Source organism: Streptopelia decaocto (genome assembly GCF_964273445.1).
Source record: "Streptopelia decaocto genome assembly, chromosome: 18".
In the NCBI taxonomy this organism is placed as follows: Eukaryota; Metazoa; Chordata; class Aves; order Columbiformes; family Columbidae; genus Streptopelia; species Streptopelia decaocto.
In genome coordinates this window covers 8,315,701-8,337,747 of record NC_138673.1, presented here as the reverse complement: position 1 = coordinate 8,337,747, position 22,047 = coordinate 8,315,701, and the positions used below count along the sequence as shown (strand labels likewise).

The following is a 22,047-nucleotide window of genomic DNA, read 5'->3' as shown; positions in this document are numbered from 1 at the left end:
ATACTGATTAATTCTGTTTAATATTCCCTTTCTTTAATAAAGATGTCATAATTAACAACAGGGAGCATTTTGCTCTTTTTTAACTGAGGAACCTCTTAACATATTTAGCTGTACGGCCAGAACAAGGTGAGTCACATCCCTAGCTGGGGCAAGTGAGGGGAAAAGGAAAGATTGTGCTTCTTTCCTGTGTGCAAATTTCATTCTCCTTAGGATAAAATATTCTCCAGGAAAACCAGAGCATGACCTTCTTCTTAACAGGTATCATGTCAGAGCGGGCACCTTCAGGAACCGAAGCTTCAGAAGAACAAGAAACACCAGACCCTCAGAAATGATGCTGCTTTTGAAAGGGCTTGAAAGCAGGTGGTAAAATCTATCCATCTATCTATCTGTATATATATACATATATAAAAAAAACGGCAGCCTCTCAACTCACCACTCTCTCCTGCAACTTTGGCTAAGGTTGCCTAAATCCCAATGCAGCTCTGACAATGAGTCATTTTATGACAAACCCCAGGCTTCATTATCTGCCTCACCAAACCCCAGCCGGAGCCAGAGCAACACTCTGGAAACCTACACCCTCTGCTTAATAGCTGCTTGTTTTCCCTTGACCGCACAACCACGCTGTCATCCTGGCCTTCAGGCTTAAAGAGCTGTGGACTATCAGGGCAGCTGCATTTGCAGTACCACTCCCTAATTCCCTGTTCCAGCTGTAGCATGGGACTTAAGGATGCTAAAGTGTTCTGCAAAGTCGCACTTGAGAGCAGAATTAGAGCAGAGGTGAGAAAAAGAAGTAAAAAGAAAGTCACCGGTAGAACAACACCTGAGGTGCTAATATGAAGCAAAAATTTGCTCCCAACGCAGTGTTATAAAGTTGCAGAATCTTTCAGAAAAACTATAGCAAAATCTCCCTTTAACGTCCTCAGTCTGCAGCTGGGGGATCAGCAATTTAAATGAGAAAGGATCTTTGCCCCTTGCTCTGGTTTTGGGTCAGAGTGGAGCTCAGGGACTGTCCCACAGGCAGGCGGATGCAGCCAAGAGTTTTGGCAGTTTTGACACAGAGCATCCATCACCTCCAGCACCCTCTAAAGACAAGAACAGCCGGACTGGCCTCTGCTCTTTGGCAGAGGCCCTCTGGACAGCAGGACACTTCCTAAGGGGCTACAGCACTGGTTTTGCTTTTCTCTTTATTTTCTGCTGGCAAAGCACAGGCCATTCGCTATCGCAGCCTCCTGGATGTCTGATCCGCTCAAACCACCAGCTACGGAGCTGCACAGAACGTGAGGCCACACAACTCCTATCACTGCAAAATGCTGATTACTAAATTCATATCTAATGGATCGTGATTGCCAATAGTTCACTGCACAGATCACACTGTGGCAGCATCTCTCCAGCTGGGCATGACAAGTGCTGTTGGAATAAACAAACGCTGACCATGCTCAGCCCTGTGTGGAGGGAAAACAACCTCACTTTCCTTCTCCCCTCCCCACCTCGAGGTGCTGAAGACGACCCGCACCGCGGGGCAGAGCACAGGGCCATGGCAAACACAATGCGGGCACATCACCTGCCTCACACCACATGCTCAGCTTCCAGCCTCACCTCCTCACCGAGACCTTTGGCAGAGCTGGTGGCTGGTTCCCTGATGGGACATGACACAGAATCCTCGTTGCCACTCTCCAGCAGCTCCCAAGGCCGCCCCTGCCAACTGCAACCACCACCAACTCCATTCCCCCAGCACACACGAGCAGAAACACTCGTCGCTGCCGCCCCGAATCCCTCCCCAGCTCCTGGGGCCGTGGAACCGTCCTACTGAGGCACCGTGGCTGAGCAGAGCAGAGCAGCCCCTTCTGCAGGAACTGGGAAAGATAATAAATGACCCCAGACTGTTATAATAAAGATCTTTACAGATATTCTCTAGCCAGCCAACCTGGCTTAACCTTTTCCTTAGCAGGATCCTCTCTGCATCTCAGGGACTGTTTTAACAGGGCTCATGAGATTACTCTAGTTTTCATTTTTTAAATACATGTCATTTCTAGCTTTCCCCTGCCTAGCAAGGAGAGACCTCACTGGAAAGCATTAACTCCTTGTGCCAAGCTTTGCATGCAAGTTTTTTAGCAGGAAAAAGGCATTTTCTGCCTCTGAGATATTGTTCGTGCTGTCATGGCCAGGCAGCAGTTAGTTCAAACAGCTGGCAGGAAAGCTCTAAGTGTTGAGTGCTACACAAACACACTGTCCAGGTGTGCACCCATCGGACCTCAGCATGGCCATGGAGCACCAGCAGAAAAAGCACCCAAGGGGTCACACCCACTGTCCACCACCACCCGCTTCAAGTCTAGAATCATAAAATCACAGAATAGTTTGGGTTAAGGGACCTTCAAACCTCCTCCAGTGCCACCCCTGCCATGAGCAGGGACATCTTCACCAGCTCAGGTTGCTCAGAGCCCCGTCCAGCCTGGCCTGGGATGTCTCCATGGTTCAGCCACCACCTCTCTGGGCAACCAGGGCCAGGCTCTCACCACCATAAGGGGCAACAATTTCTTCCTCATGTCTGGCCTGAACCTTCTCTCTTTCAGTTAAAAGCATTACCCCTTGTCCTATTGCAACGATCTCACAGAACCTGCTGCGCAGTTCCCGTAGGCACCAGAGCCAACACACCTCGGGACTCAGCCGTCTCTAACGCCACAGCCAGCGGGGGCTTAAAATAAACCTCCCAGTCTGGGGCAGCACTATAATCCAGAGAGAGACAGAGCAGAAGTATCATTCATCTGACTTACTTTGCAAAAAGTGAAATTAAAGAAAACCGCAAATCCCTGAAACTTGGGAAGTGATGGAAGAGCAGAGAAGCAATTTTATGCTGGGTATTTCTAGCGGGAAGCATGGGGAGCGGCACTATGGCTCCATGTTGCACTAACGGATAAACCTGCTCCCTCTAATCCAATTTACGCCTCAACATGCACAGCACAAAACAGGCTCAGGAACAAAAGGAGCGGTGGTTCACAGGGCAGCAGGAACGCTCTGGAGGGAGCGGCGCTAAACGATAACTTAAGGGGTTATTGAATAGATTAGCGGGAACTGCAGAGAGAACACATTTGCATCTCTTTCAGCTGCTCCAGATCAGATGTGATAGCAGCCTCTGCTCTCACAGTCACTTAATTGTTCCAAGGTTGTCGAGGGGGAAAAAGTATCTTTTTTTGGGTTTTTTTTTTGCACTGCAGAGTTCTGGGAAGAGCCATGTTTGGCTTTAAGAGCCATCTAACATGAGGACAATTTTTATTCAGTCTCATAAAGCTGCTGGACTTCTGCTTTGCTCCAGTGAAAGCTCAATCTGTTGTGCTGCAGGGCAGATCGGAGCTCGGGGCCTTTGCAGGGGGACAGACCCAGCTACGGCTGCTTGTGGGGTGGGTGTAGGCAGCTCCCACCCCAGACAGTTACTCACGTTGCAGTACAGATTCTGCACTCGGGGAAGAGGGAAGGAGTGAGCTGTAACACGGTGACAGCATCTGCCATGAGAAAAGCAGCAGGGAAAGGTGATCCCAGGCCACGGCTTTGCCAGGTGTGCCTCAGAGAAAGCTGTGCTTTCGGGCAATTTGGCCCCAGAATCACAGATCTGCTCAGAAAGAAGGTTCAGCTTACCAGGGGCCCTGCTGACAGCATCGCTGTTGCGCCCATCTGCTGGCTGGTTGCTCTGGCAGCTCTCCGTGGCACTGGGGGCAGCCCCCTGCTCGCTGCCCAGGCTGCTGCGGCTCCCCGAGAGCGTTGGGGAGTGGGTGCTCCCCAGCACGCTGCCCACGGCTGGGCTGGGCTCCCTGATGGGTGCTGCGGGGACACAACAGAGAGATGCTGCTGTGGGACGGAGAAGAGGATGCAGATGCTGCGCCATGTTCTAAAAGAGTAGCAGCCTCCCCACTCCCAGCCAGGGCCCCTCAGAACAGGGTCTAAGCCCAGTTCCTTTGTTTTGCTCCTAAAAAGGCACCGTCGACGCCGGTGCTATGAAGTCAGGAGCAAGGAGCTGAGCAGAGACGTGCTGCCAGGTGGCAAACCCTGAAAGGCTGCAGGCAATGGGGCAACCCACCACCAGTTTGACCATTGCTCCTGTTCCAGTGAGAAGGGACCAGATCCTCCCCTGGCACAGCTAAAGCCAGTGGGCTGCACCAGCATGGGGCAGGCAGGTGGTGAGCCAAAACCCACCGTACCATGAGCCAGACATTCAAGCACTTTACACTTCCCACCCTCCAGTCATGAGGAACAGCAACTCCTCACCCAGTCCTGGTCGGTGCTTTCTGCCTTGTGAGCCTCTTGACCCGGCAGGTAACGACTTGTCGTCCAGGCTGGAGGAACTGAACTCCGAGTCACTCTCGCTGTCGCTAGAAACCACTGCAGAAAAGATCGGGGGGAGGAGAGAGGCAGTTATTCACAATGTTCATAACACTTACCGAAGAGGGTGCCAGATGGATCCAAATAAAACACAAACAAATGCTGACTCGCTGATCATGGTCTCCCTCTCCAAAAGGAGCCCTACCTGCAGTTCCCCCACAGCTGTTCGCCCTTCCTCTCAAACATGATGTGCTTTTACTTTTCACAGATGATTTATAACTCCATCACACACACTTCTGGTGGTGCCAGCAGCTGAAGCAGATGCACACACCACCGGTGCTTTTCTCCTAAACCTGGCTGGGACCACGGGGACCACACCATTCCTGTGCTGTGCTTTGCTGCTCAAAGCTCCCAGCCCCAGAGCCTGGGCTGGGCTGGCGTGGGTAACGTGGGGAGGGGGCTGGCTGGCTCCAAACCGCATTGCAAGTGCTGCAGGGTCTCTGTAGAGGCTCTGGGATCTACAAGGAAAACACCAAATAAATACCAAATACTGAATAAAAAACCCTGCAGCGATTACACAAAGAACCAGCTTTATTAGCTCATTGTCCATTCAGCAAACACATCCCTATCAGCACACCGCCCAGCACTATATTATTCCCATGCCCTCACAGCTTAAAAACAAGGGTCACTCCTCTTCCTCAAGGAGACTGTTGCCCCATTTCAAGGTTGCTTTTTTTCTTCTCTTTTTTCCCTCCCTGAATTCTGGCCCTAATCCTGATGCTTTCCATCCTCCACAGTTTCTGCAAGAGCTGAAGGAGCCTCATTTTGCCAGCCACAATTTCCCAAATTGGTAGGTTATTTCCACTTTTCCACGCAATTATGCAAGTACCTCTCCTGCTTACACCAGTGTAAGAGATAACTCGACTGCCAGCTGCTCTTGGTAAAACGAGAAGGGTGTTCTTCCATCTCCTGGGTTTTTGTAATGACCTGATCTCAGAACAGAAATGATGGGGGTGAGGAGGAAAGCAACGAGAAAATAGCTGGTTTTTGTTTGAGGGATTGCACCCACAGTGTTTGTCCATCTGACCAAGGCAGGTACCAGCTCTCCTCACAGCCCAAAAGCCATTTCAAACAGCGGGTCACAACTCCTGGTGGAAAGTACCATATTGGCTCCAGTGGGCCACAGGGCAGGCAACACTGCAACCTACAGTCTGTTGCAGAAAAAGCCCCAACTATTTCTTTATATCCACCAGCATGTACTTGTAAGCTCACATTTCTATGAGAGATGAGTTCCCCATCCTGCTGCTGATCAAACCCCCTTCCCGTTACCCATGGTGCCTGGCCCCACGGTGCTGTGGGGCGCAGGGGGGACACGGGTGCAGCAGGTTGCACAAGGTGACAACCGCGGGGCAGCAGAGAGATCTGTCAGCCCACCTCTCTGCATCAGCGCTAAAATTCACTACGCGAGGTTTGCAGAGCTGCAAACCCTTTAACGCTGCCCAGGGCGGGAGGATGGGGTGTCCCTGCGCTCACACAGACGAGCACAAGCTGCCAAACATTCCTGCCAAGGACCTCTGCAGACACTCCTGTATTCAGGTAGCGATCTGTACTACACAAAATATTTATTAAAAAATAAAAAAAATTATTATCTGAAATAGTGCTTTTCTGGAGTTAACATCTCTGAGGATATTAAAGCTCGCTGTCAGTGTTATTGCAGTGTTATTGGAGCTGGCCGGGCAGCTGCTGCACTGCTGGGAAACACTGTGCAAAGGGGGGGCTGCCCGTGCTGCCCCCCCCAGGCCCCAGTGTCCCCCAGGCACTGTCAGAAATGGGACTTGAGACCTGCAATGAAAGGGGCTGCGAGCTGAGCCGGGCAGAGCAAAGCCCCGTTACCAACAGGGGGCTGCGCTTCTGGCTGAAAGTCCTCAAAGCAAAGGTTTGCCTTTGGGCTTTGCCGTCTTAATGGCAGCTTCACTGCTTCCCCAGAGCTCCTCAGGAGAGGTGGGGTCTATACAAATACTGTTAGTAACAGCCTATCCACACCAGGCTCTTTGCTACAAAATCCAAATCTCAGCTGTGAGAATCATTCTGACCATTCCATTGCCCAATTCCCTCAGCAAATGCACTCCTGTCCCCCTTCGGCATCATCTTCTTTTGGCCTCCTGGATTCATAAAACCCATCGCTTTAGAATAGCTCCTTCCTGCATGAATCCTTTAAAAATGCTGGATTTATTTGGAGAAGGCCCCAGTGACTCAGTGGAGGTGACTTTAGCTGCCTTCCCTTCTGCCATTCAGCAGCTCAGAGAGGACCAGTGCAAGAGGAGGAAAATATTAATGACACAAAGGCACTGGCACCACAGGAGCAGTCCTGTCTGCTTTCATTCCCTCTGCTGCCAATAAGAATGTATTTTACCCATTGCACCAATGTTTCCCTTTAAGGCAATTTTTCTCCCAAAGCTCCCAGACCTTCTGCTGGCACTTTCCAGAGCCCAGAAGTCATAAATCTGGTGTTCCAGCAGTTGCTGATATATCAATAAGAGTCGTTGGACGGCTGTACTTTCAGAGAACGTAACAGATTTATCCCTCTCCATCTCCAGCTGACTGAAAAAAAGCTCATAAAAAAAAATATGCTGAGATAAAACTTGCAAGAAAAGCACTATTGCCACAGGGAATGGGTCACTCATCAAGGGCCTGAACCCCTGCAGCTGCTGCTGGAGCCAGAGATACCTCCAACACATGGTTCAACCTCCAAGCCAGAGGTACTGGAGCCTCGTGGCACAGAGAGGAAATGGCGGAGAATTACCGGGCTGCACTCAACCCTGGCAGCAGATGCGGGGAGGCTGTGCTGAGGCCAAGGGAAAGGAGAACTTGCTGGGGTTGTGCTCTACTATTAATGCATGTGTTTGGCACGGGCACACCTGTGATGGGACAAGCCAGCCACAGAGCTCAGTCCCTGCACACACCAAGCTTGGCATTCCTTGCAGATGCCAAAAATACAGAAAAAAACCCCACGGGAACACACAGGCATCCTGCAGCAACAGCTCTGAACAGCCACACATGCCCTTGGGCAAACAGCTTCCCCTGTGGCACCCGTATCATCAGCCTTTGCAAACACCAGGACAACAACATCTCCCAGTCACTGCGGGAGGAAGAGTTGAAGATGAAGCATTTAATTGCAACCCAAGCTTCTCACTGAGTGTCTGAGGGACATCTACAAGCAGTAGAATGGGATCGGACCCACCTGCTCTCCCCTACAGAAACAGCACACGTACAGCTTTGGCACTGCCCAAACTTGTTGGATGAGCCCTCAGTGACCTGCAACATGCTTGACCTGCCCCAGCACACTCCCCTCTGCTCCATCACTTGGGGATCTGGCATCCAGCACAGACACGAGACAAACCTGCTGCTCCTGCGTCTCTACAGCGCCAAGCCCAGCGCGTCGCATCGCTTGGCAAGACGACCAGAGCCCATTGCAACAGGAGAAACCAGCAGAGACCGAGCAGAGCAGCAGGCAGCCCCCATCCCAAACAGTGCAACGGCTCAGGGATCACACTTCTCTGTTTTTTCTCCACCCAGATGCTTTACATTTTTTTGCTGCAGAACTCAGAGTTCAGGGCAAGGAAAGCCCTGCTGCGTGTTGCTTCCCACCCCGACGGCCCCATCCCACCTGAGCCGGTGCAGAAACCCACCCACATTCCGCCACACGGAGCAGAGCTGCTCCCCAGCACGAGAAATATTACTGCTATTCTCCCCGTGACAATACATTTGTGCCTTAACTAATAGCGGGGTTCCCATGGCAACTGCTTGTTTATTACAGAAAAACTAAAGGCAATGGCAAATCCCAGTATCAGTGAGCAGAAGAGAAATAATGGGTATGTAAAAATAAAACTTCTTCCTGGTGGGCTTGGCATTTCTTCCAAGAGGCACATTCCTGCGGTCCCATTGCCTTCCCACCCTCCTGCAGGAAGAGCAGTCGGTACCCAGGGCCTGGCTCTGATCCCTTCTTTTTGGGGGGAAAAAAGGACACTCAAGGTTTGTCACATCCCTGTGGAAAAGCAGCTCCTGGCATGGAGGATGTTCAAAGGACAGCCCTGGTTCTTCTTTCCCAAGCTCTCCAGGGGCTGTGCCGGGACACGGCTACACCTGTGCTGGTCCCACCTGACTTGAATCCCTTAATAGCTGAGAGCCAACCCTTCATGACCTCGGGAGGCGAGCGGTGCGGTTAGACAGGGCTGACCAAGATAACAGAAACCCCACTGAGAGCAGCCTGTCAGCATCAGGCACATTAAATGCCAGAGCTCGTTCCCGAGAACATCCTGCCAAACACGCAACAGGGCTTTACTCAGAGCCGAGAGGACGCGCTCAGACGAAGGCATACGAGGCGTGAGCTGACACACGCTATCAGCCACGCAGAGGTTAGGCAGGCGGCCTCGTCAGCTACGTCCTCGTAAAGCTCAGACTACGACCAGCTGCAGATTCACGTCGGCAATATCACAGCTACATCATCTCCACGGGGGAAGGCGGCTGCCCTGCACGTTGCTGAGGTTTCAGTGACAAACAGCAGAAGTCCCAGAACTGGCAGGTGACAAAGAGTTAACCGGAGGGGTGAAGTGTACAAGTTCCCAGCCTCAGGGATAAATTACAGCCCGCAGTGCCCATGGAAAGCTGTCCAGAGGACAGGCGGCCTAACAGAGAAGGGTAACAAGAAAGCATCAGAAAATAAAACTGTAAATTAATATTATCCAACCCATAAAACAGCAGCCAGGCAAAAAGCAGAGCACAGGGAGAAAGGCAGCTCGCCACCCACACCAAAGCTGACCAAAGGCCACGCTGCTGTTCTCCCCCTGCTCCTGCCAGTATCTGGGGGGAGGCCTTCTGTCAAAACAAAACTCAGCTAAAAAGCTGAAATAAAATGTAGACCAGGTCTGGGCTCAACATCTTTGACTTATCATGGTTTTTGTATCGTGTGAACACAAAATACCTCATCAATCAACTAATTTGCTAAGACACCTCCTTCCAAGCATCTCCTGGAGGGAAGCACAACCATCTATTGTTGATCTAATTTGTCTTTTATTACAAAAGTTACAGTAGGCCTGGGACTGCTCTCCTAGCTGGGGCAGGTTTGTAAACCTGACCCTCCTGAGTCCTCTATTAAAATGCTATTTCCCCTTGCACTGCTGATAAGATTTAACTTACTGTGGAAGAGCGTATGCTGCTGGTACACTGAAGAGGTCTTCTCCAACTGAAAGGGTCTAATAGGAAAAGACAGAAGGCGACAGATGCCAGATAGTTCTGCTAATCCACACCAGAAAGGAACAAAGGGAAATCAAAGCAGACCGGCAGCAGCTTTAATTCTGCAGCATCCATCCACTGCTGTGCTAACGACCCAAGTGCTCAGCTCCTCAATGCCGAGGTGCTGTTTCACCCCCTGTAGGCTCCAGGCACCGCACAGGGAATCCAGGAGGACTGGGACTGGTCTGGGCCACCAGTGTGCACTTAAATAACACTGAAACAAGAAAAATAGGCTATAGCCAACAAAACTCAGCACTGCCCACATGGGAAACACGTTACATTCTCTTGACTATGTCTTATTTCTAACAGAGAGCCTCCCCTGTTAGCTGAATCCTGCTAGCAACAGCAGGTCCTTCTCCCCTGCTCCCTACTCGTTTTGGGGGCACGGAGCAGACAACCAACCTTTTCCCCTGGCCCAGGTGAACGATCGGCTGGTCCCCACGCTCTCTGCCTCCGGCACGGCTGGCTCGCTTTGCCACGGCTGTGAAGGTGCCTCACTGGATTTGCCGCTGCTCTTCAAAGGCTTGATGTACTTGGGCAGCCCTTTGTAGAACCACGCACCAGACCTCTTCCAAACCTGTTGGAGATAGAGACACAACACCTTAAGCCTGGGTTTTTACAGCAAAAGAGCACAACCAGCCCCACATGAGCTCCCCAGCCCAGCCATCCCCTCTGAGCTACCTCGACCCCACTCAAACACAGCCTGCGGACATGTCACCTTTCAGCTCACACAGACCACCGGGTGTCCTGCACCGGACAACCACCACAGCATCCCAAATCCCTCCCCCACATCAGCCAAGCTTCACTTCCATCCTCCTTCCACCACTAAAAACCACGAATCTGAATGAGCAACAGGCACAGACTGAAGGAGGAGCTGAAAGTGACCGTGCAAACCACCGAGCTTCTTGTGTTCCCCAGCTCAAGACTAGATGTTTCTCTGATGCCACGTTTGAGCCAAACCCACATTCCCAGGCTCACTACAAGGGACGCGGGCAGCAACGCCAGGACAGCAGCAACACCATCTCCTGTGGCACCGAATGGCACAACCTTGGAGTTGTTGGTTTCACAGACCAATTTAGGCTAAGCCAGATCATTTAACGAGTGTGCTTGAAAATCCCAGAACGAGAAGAATGACACTCAAATAACCTGAACCTGCAGCAGGAAACAGACCACGAGCGCTAAACCACAGTATTTCCTGTAAGAACACCCTCTACTCTCCAATTTAGCTTCAACGCAGGTTATGATGAAGGAGCTCTATTAAGTATATTTAATATAAAGCCTGCTGTGAGCCAGAAGAAGGCAAAGGGATGGCAGCTCAGACAAGGAGAAATGGCCTCTCAAAACCTAATTCTTTTGTGCCTTCCAGCAGTCTAATAATGAGCTAATGAGACAGCCAGGGCAAAAATAAGTTAATATAGTAAAAATATAATTTTCTATTTCATGCAGTAGGGTAGAAACCTTGAGCTTCTGCTCAGAGTGAAGGAGATCATCAGTGTTCTACTCTAAGTTCCCAAAGCATTTTGCATAATAGTATCACCATGATGGCAATGGGTGAAAATGCAGATATCCCTAATTATAGTAATAAGTTTGAAATTTGCATTTAGGGCTTAATCAAAGCAGAGGGCAGTGACAACACCTGGCACTCATGAGAAATTCTTCTCATGCAGGCACAAAAAGCAGGACACCACCATCACCATGCCACTGATGGGAGGAGATTGCTCAGTAGGTTGCCTGGTTCCTAGTCCAGAGTCATCAACACAGAGAGCTAAAATCTCTGTGTTTGGGGTCTTGGACACCAAGTGCTTTGAATTCGGAGGGGAACCTGGTAGTTTGCTTTTTAAAAGAAGAGCATCCAGCAGAAGAAAGCGCAGCATCGCTGTGATCCAGCACACACACCAGTTACTCTAAGAGTGCAAGAGAGATGCTTGTGTGCATCACAGAGGGATCTAGAAACAAGGAGGTGAGAGTAGCCTGTAACTACACCAACATTTTCCTGCTGGGAAGTCGATTCCCCAAAGGAGAGATGGCTGCAAGCTCTTCTACAGCAGGGGCCTTGGCAGACAGGACACTTTCCCAGCTCCTTCACCAGTGTGCAAACAGCAAAATCAGTGACCCAGCCAGTCAAGGCACAAGCTGACATGGCTGCTTCTGTCCCCTCTGCTAGCGCATAGGTACTGCACAGCATTTGGTACAGCTTGTACAATAGCACTCGTCAGTGTACCACACAGACCTGGAAGAACATGCTCTGCTATCGCCACAAACCCCAGAATCGGGAAATTCAATATATTTTTAAAATCTGGGATGGATGTCTCTACATGAAACTCAGCTCACCGCAACTCAGATGCAGATGCACGATGCAGGAGCCACCAGCCCCAGTCTCTGGAAAACAGGAGGCGCTGGGCACAGCTGCACGTGCAGGACACCGTGGGCAGAACGGGGACAACTGTGGGCAGACCAGGGACAGCCGTGGCCACGGGGTCTGCGCCCCGATCAGCGCCACGGCTCGAGGAGGGCGGGGGGTCCATCCCCTGCGCACACCGGGCAGCCGAGACACACGTAGCTTCTCTGCACAAACCGCCACGGAGGAAACAACCCTTTCTCGCAGTCCTTCTCTGAACAGACCTTGCAACATCTGTAATTTAATTTGAAGCACTGGAGAGACCTATTATCTTCAGGCGAACTACAATTTAGGCACACCATAAAACCAATTAGACACAGCAAGACTTGCTGTAAGAAAAGGCTGGTCACCCCAAGGTTTCTCACTACCCCAAAGCAAGTCCAGTTATAGAAAGAGTTAATGATATAATACACCCGGCTCTGATGTAGCAATACTAGTATAAAATTGATCCTATGCATATATATTCACTATAAATTGGTGCTTCTAATAGAGTTCGGTCTCGTTACAGCAGCACTGAAATTGTTTTGAGATCAGCTCTGAAACAGCTGCAGCAAGATGCTCTGTGCTATATTAATTCAGTACCTCTGCTCCCCCCGGGGCAGCAGCGCGCTCCATCCAAAAGCGCCGCGGTTCACGTTCTGCTCTGCACACGGGCACACAGGTTAGCTTTAGCATCCATGCATCAAAACAAATCGATGCTGCTGACTGCTATTGATGGTAGTTTCATTGATTGCAAGAGTGGCCCGACAGCAAAGTTCTTGCTTGCTTTTAAATTAATAAATCTATGACAGTGATTAAAGAATAATACTCTTATTTATTAGCAGGAGTTTGCTCCTTCCAAGGAAAAGAGAGTTTTGCTCCCAGCAGTCCCGTTGGCACATAAGGTGAAATCCTGCCCCCACGGCAACCTGAGCTTGGGTGGAGCTGGAACTTCATCATGGAGAGGGACCGCCAGCCAGTCTCTTACAACAATCCCATTTTAAGTAAATTGATCATCTCTCGCTCTGAGTGCTTGACACAGAGGGGTAAAGAGCCGGATCTGCATTATCCCAGATCAGGACAAGCTGGCCCAGCCTGTGGCTCAGGACAGAGTAGCCACAGCACAAACACAACCAAAATCTGCACTAAATACTGACACCCTTTAGGCTCCTGTCCCTCTGCATCCCCTGACACCGGAACTACCTTAAAGCAAAGCAGGGGAGGACATGGAAGAGAAGAGCTACTTTAGCAACAGACTCCTCTTTTTATTACTTCAAACCAATTTAACAGCCATGGCCGTGACAAGTCCAGAGAGCTCAATGCCTTTTATAACCCTGATAATATACCTATTAAAGTTGCATCAAGCCATCATTACAGCTACAGGATGAGACAGTCAGAAACAGATGCGTATTTTTATCTAGCACAAGTGCAGCCTGTAAATGGGACCTAACGGAGAATCACTGGGCTCTGGTGAGAAGCATGTTATTATTGCTCAGGCTTCTCCCTTCTCCTCTGAACAGACAAGTGCTAAAACAAGCTCCTAAACAGAGAAAACATTAGGACTTGCTGCTGAAGGGATGGGGTCACAGCTGAAGGAATCACAACAAATACTTGCAGTCACCCTAGAATTTGCTTCACCAAGCCATGAGCTCCCCAGGCAGAGATGCTTAGAGAGGCTCTTTGCTGCAAAGTCACGTTCTGTTCGCCAGGCAGTAGCTGTTCTCCTGCAACCCCTTCCTTCACAGCAGCGCGGGCTGGGCGGGAGGAAACCAGGCAGCTTTAGCATCCCATGCTGATAACCAGCGTTAATGCCTCGAACCCCCAGCAGCTGAAAGGCGAGGGAGCAGGTTTTCGTGGGCTTCAATGCTTAAATGGAGAGAAAGGCACCTGCAAATGCCACCGCCCCGGGAGGACGTGGTTGCCATTGCCCTCACGCAGCCCGTGCCCACACACTCACTTTGTCCCGGCCCCGCAGCTCCGACACACTGCAAACCGCTGCCGGGGAGAAAGAGCGAGCGCTCTTCAGCTTCGTTACTTGCATTCATCTGCTTTTCCATAACACAGAGATTTCCAATTACATTATTTACAGCAATCTGTTGTCGACTCCCACATTCAGCACTCAAGGATGAAGAAAATTAAAAGGCAGCGAAATTGCTATTTGGAGCTTTGTTTCCGGAATAGCAAAATCTATCGCACCTCTGACCCCAACGTTTCTCGAGCTGCAATGGCTGCCAGCCTCCAACCATTTATCATTCCCCTCTCAATCAAGCCTCTTTTTTTCCTGTGGCTCTATTCTAGAGGACACTATTTTGAGTCTAACCACTCGCTACCACCCCCTAAAATAATATGGCAGGCTATTGATGAGTTCTTTGAATTGCAAACAGGTGCACATCACTTCGATTCCATCCAGAGTCACCCAAAATAAACACTCCCCTCCATCACCATGGTATTTTGCCAAGAAATCATCATGCCAGGCAGGAATAACCCTGGGCTACGTTGGTTTCTAATGTCCAAAAGGGTATGAGTGTATCTGTGAAAAGGGAAGCCCTTGGGGCAAAAAGGGAGGAGACGACTCGGTTCCTCCAGCACAATAATCTTCTTCCTCTGCATGGTTTATTGTGATAAACCAAGAAATGCAGCCAGCCATGAAAATGCCATTTAGTGAAGGAGAAGAAATTAAAGGGAAAGGGAAGCAGAAGGGGCAAATTAAAACTTTAACAGGTCCCCGATAGCTGACACTCTCTTTCATATTTGATGGGGTTTAAAAAAAAAAAAAGCTATCTCCCCCCACCCTACGTAAACTGTTTTCATTATCGCTACAATTCTGGATGTGTCAATTCAAATGTAAATGCGCACAAACGCTTCCAAGAGGATTTTAATTACGATGATAGCATCGCTAATTATGGATATAAAAAAAAATATATAGATATAAAGTGGTAATTCAGGAAGGTTCTTTGCAGAACCTGGCGGTATCAGTCCAAATAAGGCTGTGTTGAATGGCTGGGCAGGGACTTGACAAAACGCAGCAGGTCCCATGTCCCCTTCAGGCCAGGAGGTGACGGGCGGATCTCAGCCACACGCGACCAATTCAACACGGGCATTGCTGCCCAAGCTGTTCTCAAGCTCACGTGCTCTGCCAGAGGCCCGGCAGCAGGGAACCGTTCCAGCTGCACCGCAGCTCCTCCCAGGCAGTTTTGCTCCTCTGACAGCCGCTGCAATAAGCTTGTTTTGCTGGAGGACCTGCTCCCTTTCTGCCTTGCACTCTCATTCCCGTGGGTGCATCACTGCTTCACTGCCAAATTAGCAAACAGGCTCACTGCAAACCCGTGGCCAACGTTTGCTGCAGTCAGGGATCAGCACATGGAGGAGGGAAGAAGAGATTCTTACCCCCAAAAGTGCATGTGAGCTTGACTGGATTTGCTTCTACCCTTGTTTGCAGGGACAAGAGAACACAATCCACACCTGCTTTAATTCTACCACCCTCAGAAGACATTGCAAAGGAAAACATCCCTGGAATCCTAGAAGAACAAAAGGGTGATTTTAGTAGATACTTTTGCAAACAGCTGGGACAAGTGATATCTCCAACAGGCCAGTTCTGGCCTAGAGCAGATGATGTCTACCTTACTCCAGGAAGAAGAGATGCGCATACAGCACGGGGGTGTCTGCTGGTCCTTAGGGATGTTCTCTTTGCCATCAGGAACATCCAGGCTCTGTCAGAACACAGTACTTTCCTCCCAGCACCTCTCTGGCACCTTGGAGACCCTCACCCTGCGTGCACCCATCACACTCAGCAGCTCGAGTGCTGCCGAACACACTGTTTTGCTTCTGGAGCACTGGGACGCAAGCAGCAGGCAGAATCCATTAATCAGCTCCACTCTCCAGAAATAAGGCAGTGTCAGAGCAACTTGTTCCTCATCACTACGCAGCACAGCCTTCCCAGAGGAGGTTTTCAAGGAAACCGAAAGCAGCAAAGAACACTTCTGAGTGGCTGAGGCTGGGATTCTGAAAGGGACCTGTGGGCATCAAACATTCGACTCCAGCTGAAAAACTGATGTAAACAAGAGACTGTTACTTTGGTCTTCATTTTGACCCAGGCGTACTCATGATTTAATCATAACTGAAGCCAGCACAGACTTCGTCCACACAGCAAGACGACGACTACTATGTGTCACTGAACTTACGCTGGCTTAAATCAAGCCTACAGGGATAAATAATAACATGGAAGATGGAGGGGTGAAAGCTTCAGGATGTGTGAACAATGCTGCACACGTTAGCTGATGTGTGTGAATGTCCAACCTCACTATCCTGGCTCGGGATCCTGGTGGGCCACAAGACTCACGTGCTCACTCAGTGCCTGGCAAAGGCTAAAGGGGATAATTCTAGTCCTAGGCTCTTGTCACAGCCAGATGACACTTATTAACTCCAGCCGACATTATTTAGTCAACCCAAATTTCCAAATGACTGCCCTTTCTCATTTCAGTGCCTGACAGACTCACTAACAGGGCTGAGAGCTTCACAAATATCACCCCCAAATAGCTTGAGCAGTGGCTCAGAAAATTAGGTGGCGATCAAAGCGCTGATGTGGAGGGAATCACCCCGCTTGGAAACATCACATCTCAACACATCTGCTGGGGGGGCACTCCTGACCAGCACCAAACATTCACCCCCCGGAGACGGCCACATTTAGTGGCCTAAGCACAGCCCAACAAGTTGGGAGATGTTGCCAAAGCTCTGTGGCTTAGGACAAGCCTACTTAAGCACGTGCTTTGTTGGCATGGGCTAAAGAACTTTGCTCAGACACTGCATGAGGAAGGGGAGAGAAGGGTGATATTGGCTTGTTACTGCATCACACAACCCAAAGCGCTTCAGTGGGTTCCTGAAGCTCCCTGCCTTCATCCCGGGAAATGAAATGGTGCCGATACCAATTCACCATGCAGGTTAGGCAGAAATGGAAATATCTGAACCAAAGAGCAGACATCCATCTGCGCTCATTGATAGCAAATGCAACCTTCAGCAAAGAGCATGGCCAAATGGGTTTGGTCCAGAGCAGATGGCAACACAAGACAGATCCAGACCACAGAAACAGATGGCAACAAGGAACTGGTTGCGAACACAAGTGCTTAAAAGAAACCTGGTAGTTTAGTGCACACTCTGTAATATCATGACACCTGAACCAGCTCCAATAACTGCACTAGTACCAGCCAGCAGCCTAAGAGCCCCGTCTCCTCCTCACACAGACTCTGACAGAGGAGCTGATCAAAGCCACTTTCCAGGCATTTATTCTGATATTGCTTCAGCTTCCTCGCCCTGGCCGACATGCCTCAAGGCTTCTGCTAATTCCCAATGCTTCCCTGCCTTCCCCCTGGATAAAAAGTAGAGCATGTGGGAAGACAAGATATATGACTCGATGCCTGTCTGCGTGTCCACACTGTGACTCTTCCAACCTCCTCCTGGTCAGGGCACCAGCATCACCACAAACAGAAAAGGAGATGGACCTGAACCACCCTTAAAGAGAATTGAAAAAGAAAAAGGATGAAGCTTAGGGCAGGGAGGTAAGATGAGGCAATTTTTAGTTAGTCTAAGAGGGCAAGTTCCATTCATTTTCATTAGGGGAGCGCTTTGGCTGTATCTCAGGTTTCACGGAGAGAGCGAGCTCTGAAGGTGACCCTACCCTCACACACACTGGCCACTCATAACACTTACTGGACAGGTCAATGTTCTTCTCTGTCCAGTGACCACAGCTCCTCATTTTTATAAGAAATAGGGAAAAACCCAATTATATAGTGTGGGATGTGAAATATACAGAAATAATAAAATAAAATAAATAAAGTCAATTTTAGTCCTATACCATCTCCCTGCAGAACACAGAATATATCTTGACCTTCCTCGCTCTCCATTTTGGGACCTTCATTTGGAATTCGAAACACCTGGATGATTCAGTATATGAAATTATTAGCAATATCCAAGGAGCTAGAATGCTTTCTGCCTCTCCTACCCACGCTGCTGTTCAGAAGTTAAAGCCCAGCAGCATCCATGTACCTCTCATCTTACCTGAACAAGAACTTGGCCAGTGCTCCCACACAGACAAACCTCTCCTACATAAAACCTTAGCAATGCTAAGTCTCCACAACCAGTATAAAAAAAAAATTCAGTGTCTCAAACACCCACAGAAATGCTCTCATGACACTTCAAACCTTGATTTAGTAAAGCTCCCCAGCTTCACAGTTGGTTGCAGTGGTCAGAAGTACCTGCACTGGATTGATGTTCAAGGACCACAAGCAAAAGCCCAAAATAAATTGATGGGAACAACTGAAAATCCTTCTGCAACCACAGAACAAATTCACTGAACTTCACTGTAGAGCAGCAAGCCCGATGTTGGTGGATGCTGCTGGCAGACAGAAATTGAAGCAGGCTATTACTTTTGCAGTGTAACGTCAAGGATGAAGGATACAAAAACGTAGGGACCTGCACTGGAAGCCTAACACACTGGCAAGTTATGGGATTTCGCAGGCAGGGAGGCAAACAGACTTAAAAGCTGCAATCCTAGTTATTTTTAGAGGGACAAATATTGCAGCTACGCTCTAGAAGTCTCCAGTTGTATTAAAGAACCAGTGTTAGCCAAGTTTATTTGCCACAGAGCTAGGAGGGAAAGAGCTCAGCAGCAGAAGTTAACAGTCTCTTTATGACCACAGATAGAAAATCCCCACAAAGCCACACAGGCTGTAGGGACTGGTGGGTTTTTTCCCCTCCACCCCCTCAAAAAGCAAAGTTGTCATCACTGTGTGTATTCATTGACCCTGCGTGGCCTCCAGCCAAGCCTCCCAAAGCCCATCCCAAGCTCCTCTCCCCATGGGAGGGAAGGGACAGGAACGAGCACACACACTCAGCACAGACGTGGGGCAGGTAGGCACATGCTGCTGAGCCCCATCTCTCCACAGCTACATTTTACCTCTCTCTGTTCACTGCAGATCTTGCACAACCAAAGATGACGTTTCTGAGCTCCAAAGGTTTCTATTCCACACTTGGTACAAACTTTCTGAAACAAGTAGAGAAGAAAAAAAGAAGAAAAAAGGTGGCGTTAGCAGCTCTCCACAGCCACAGAGCCCATGGGAGAGAGAAGGCTGAGAAGCATCTGTTCCAACAGTTCTGGTTTTCTTGCCTTAAAAACCTAAACATGGCACAATTTTCTTATTTATCTTGGAGAACCACTGATGGCAGGAAGCTGCTTCAGGTCCATAGTGAGCTGAGGCAAAGGGAAATCTATAGCGCAGTCCTTGACTGCAGGGTGAGAACTGGACAGGGCAAATCAAACCCGTGAGCAACAGGCATATTTCTAGAGCATGTCTTTTATTCATCTAAATCCTAAAACCAAATCAGCGTGGCACGGAAAGCAGCTGTAACCAAGTACCAAACGAGCATGAGTTTGTGCAGGACTGGAAAGCCTCTCCTCCCCTCGCCCCATGTCTCACACCCCACAGCCTCCCCTGCCTTTCGGCACACGCTGGGCAGCTGTAGATTTGTGGCTGTGCCGATGTGCACGTTTCCCGAGCACAACGCCTGATAGCGCCACACGGCCTCTGTTGCTGCACGAGGGAACTTTCACGTCTCCGCTGGCATTACAAGCCATTTACAACCTGAATCACCTAATATTATATAATGAAGCTGATGTGTATCAGGCTTGGCTTACAGCTTGAATGAGAAATGGAATGAGTTCTTTGATCCTCACAGAGCAAAAGCCACTCACAAAAGAGCCCTGGAGAGCAAAACCTTGCTTAGAGAGACATGCGAACTTAATCCCCCCAGCTAAGGTTTAACATACCCCCCTAACCAGGCTGCTCCAGAGCCAGGAGATCTGTGTCCAGCGACAAAAGTCTCAGCGGCTCACTCAGCGCTGGAGAAGGAGAGTGGTAGAGCGATGGTACCTGAGGCTATGGCTTCACCGCACAAATAAACGCACCCAACTCTCTTGGCCAACATAGTCTGGAGGCAGCTCTGTCCCCGACTCCTGCTGCACAGAGAGCAGAGGCAGCACCAGCAGCCCCGCAGAGGTTGGTGCCCCTCTCCATCTCTGTTCTTGTCCTCATCCTCATCCCCCCAGAGAAATAAGGAACAACCTCTTGGGTCTGGTGCATTGATATTCAACATGGCGCTACCCAAGCCAAGGGGGATTGCAGATACAATTAGGAGACACCACCTGAGCTACCCCAAATTCTCCCTCCCTCCAACCAATACCTGATGCAGCAACTCACCTTAAATACCCTCAAAGATCCCAATCCCCACGCGTATAGCACATTCAATCACTCCCTCTAGTGGAAGTTTCCAAGAGATTTTATCCCCGGCCATAAATTTTGAAAGTTCCAATATAAAAACGGGCTTTCCTCCTCCCCTTCTCTGCAGACTAGCTGGAAAATTGAGCATCGCTCACAACCCCTCAGAAGAAGACATAAAAATCAAGGACATTAAACGCAGCCCCATTCCTCACTAAGTACACAATAAAGCACTTTCTTCTCGTGCTTATACTTCACCTTTTATAGATGATACTGATACCTCCTGCATGGCAAATGACACACTGCGCTTTATCTAACTACCGCTATTGTTAACACACCTGGATTTGCATACATCTTTGTCTTGCCATAATGCATTTATTTCTAAGGTAATAAATACTAATATCAAAAATATTCTCCATAAAGCAGAAGATGGTGCTTCAAAAATCCACCAAGCTACAGGAAATATAGAACCCCTATGCAGCAGAAGGGACTTGCTGAAGGTAAGTTCTTTGCTACATTTCAGATGCATCATTACAACAACTCCTGTTATTGAATTAAACAGGCTGCAATGAGATGCTAACAGAGCAAAGCTAGCAAGAAAAAATATGAACTTTAAAAATCCATAATTCCCTGACAAGTCATTGCTTATTGCATACAACACTGCAGAAGTGATGGATACCCCCGGACAAGAGGGAACAAGCTTAAAGTAACAGTCCACCCTGTGTGCTCTGCCAAAGGGTTGACTGTTCTCCAAGCCCCCAATGTCAAAACGCAGTAAGGGGAAAAGCCCAGGGCACCCCAACAGCTTCACCCTGAGCTCACGCACACCTGAAAAGTGCAGCCAAGCTGAAAGCAGCTGCGAAACACACACTGCAAAAGTAGGGTCTCACCTTAAATCACCCTGGCTATGAATCCTCCTGAACTGCCCAACAGACTGCAGGAACAAAGGGAATAACCACCAAAAAAATAAACAGTGAGAGCAGTCCCAGAGCGCTGGGCTCACACAGCCCCACCAGCTGGGGATTGTCACCTGCAACCACAAACGTACAGGGCACGGAAGTGTCTGTGCAGCTTGTGCCTCCTCACGACTGTACAGGGCTCACAAGGAGGAGGTCAGAGAGCGCTGTAGCAACGTGACCTCGCTGGCGTCTGACAAGGTGAGAGCAGAACCGCCAAGGGAAGGCAGCAAGAGCACAGCACATCCTGTTATTCCACGTGCTTGAACTGCAGGAAGCAGCCAGCCGCCTCCTGTCTGCCACCCAGCCCGAGTTCTGCAGACGTGTGCGTGCAGAGCCCACGCTGCTCCCCAAGAGCTGCCCTGGGGCTCCCGTTCCAACCAGACCTTGTATGGCACACACCTTCCTGCTGCTTCCTTCCCCAGCCCTTCCTACAAAACTACTTTCTCCCTGCTTTAGGACCCAGAGGTCCAAAGTTTTGTGTTGATTTTCTCAGTCACCGCCTTACAAGCAATTTTCTACGCAACCCCTGCCTCAGTCAAGTGCCTTCTGCAACTTGGATCCAGTGGAGGATCTCACTGGGCAGCAAACCCAGAGCAGCTCCCAGCAGCTCCCTGCCCAGTGCTTCTCCTCAGTGATGAGCTGGGTGACACAAGCAAGGGACAGAGCCAGCACAGGCTGTTCTCTTCCACCCTGCCAGCAGCAGCTCAGAAACACTCCTGCACCCAGCAAGTACCCTCAGCTCTCCCCGGGCAACATGCTGAGGCAAAGTCACTCACAGAGGTACCTCCCCAAGGAAAGACGGGCTTCAAGTGCAGGGAAAACAGCCTCCCAGCAGAGAGAG

At 49.7% G+C, this 22,047-nt stretch overlaps 1 protein-coding gene across 4 annotated transcripts in view; it reads right to left on the bottom strand.

Annotated features, from left to right (window-relative positions):
* The window catches only part of RPH3AL (rabphilin 3A like (without C2 domains)), a 39,382-nt gene that overhangs the window by 5,470 nt on the left and 11,865 nt on the right, over nt 1-22,047 (bottom strand). For all 4 annotated transcript variants that reach the window (XM_082068566.1, XM_082068564.1, XM_082068567.1 and 1 more), the window contains 4 exons: nt 18,930-19,016; nt 10,006-10,180; nt 4,258-4,371; nt 3,631-3,813 (listed from right to left, as the gene is read on the bottom strand). In XM_082068566.1, the coding sequence (XP_081924692.1) occupies nt 3,631-3,813; nt 4,258-4,371; nt 10,006-10,180; nt 18,930-19,016 (559 nt within the window). The remainder of the gene's footprint in view (nt 1-3,630; nt 3,814-4,257; nt 4,372-10,005; nt 10,181-18,929; nt 19,017-22,047) is intronic.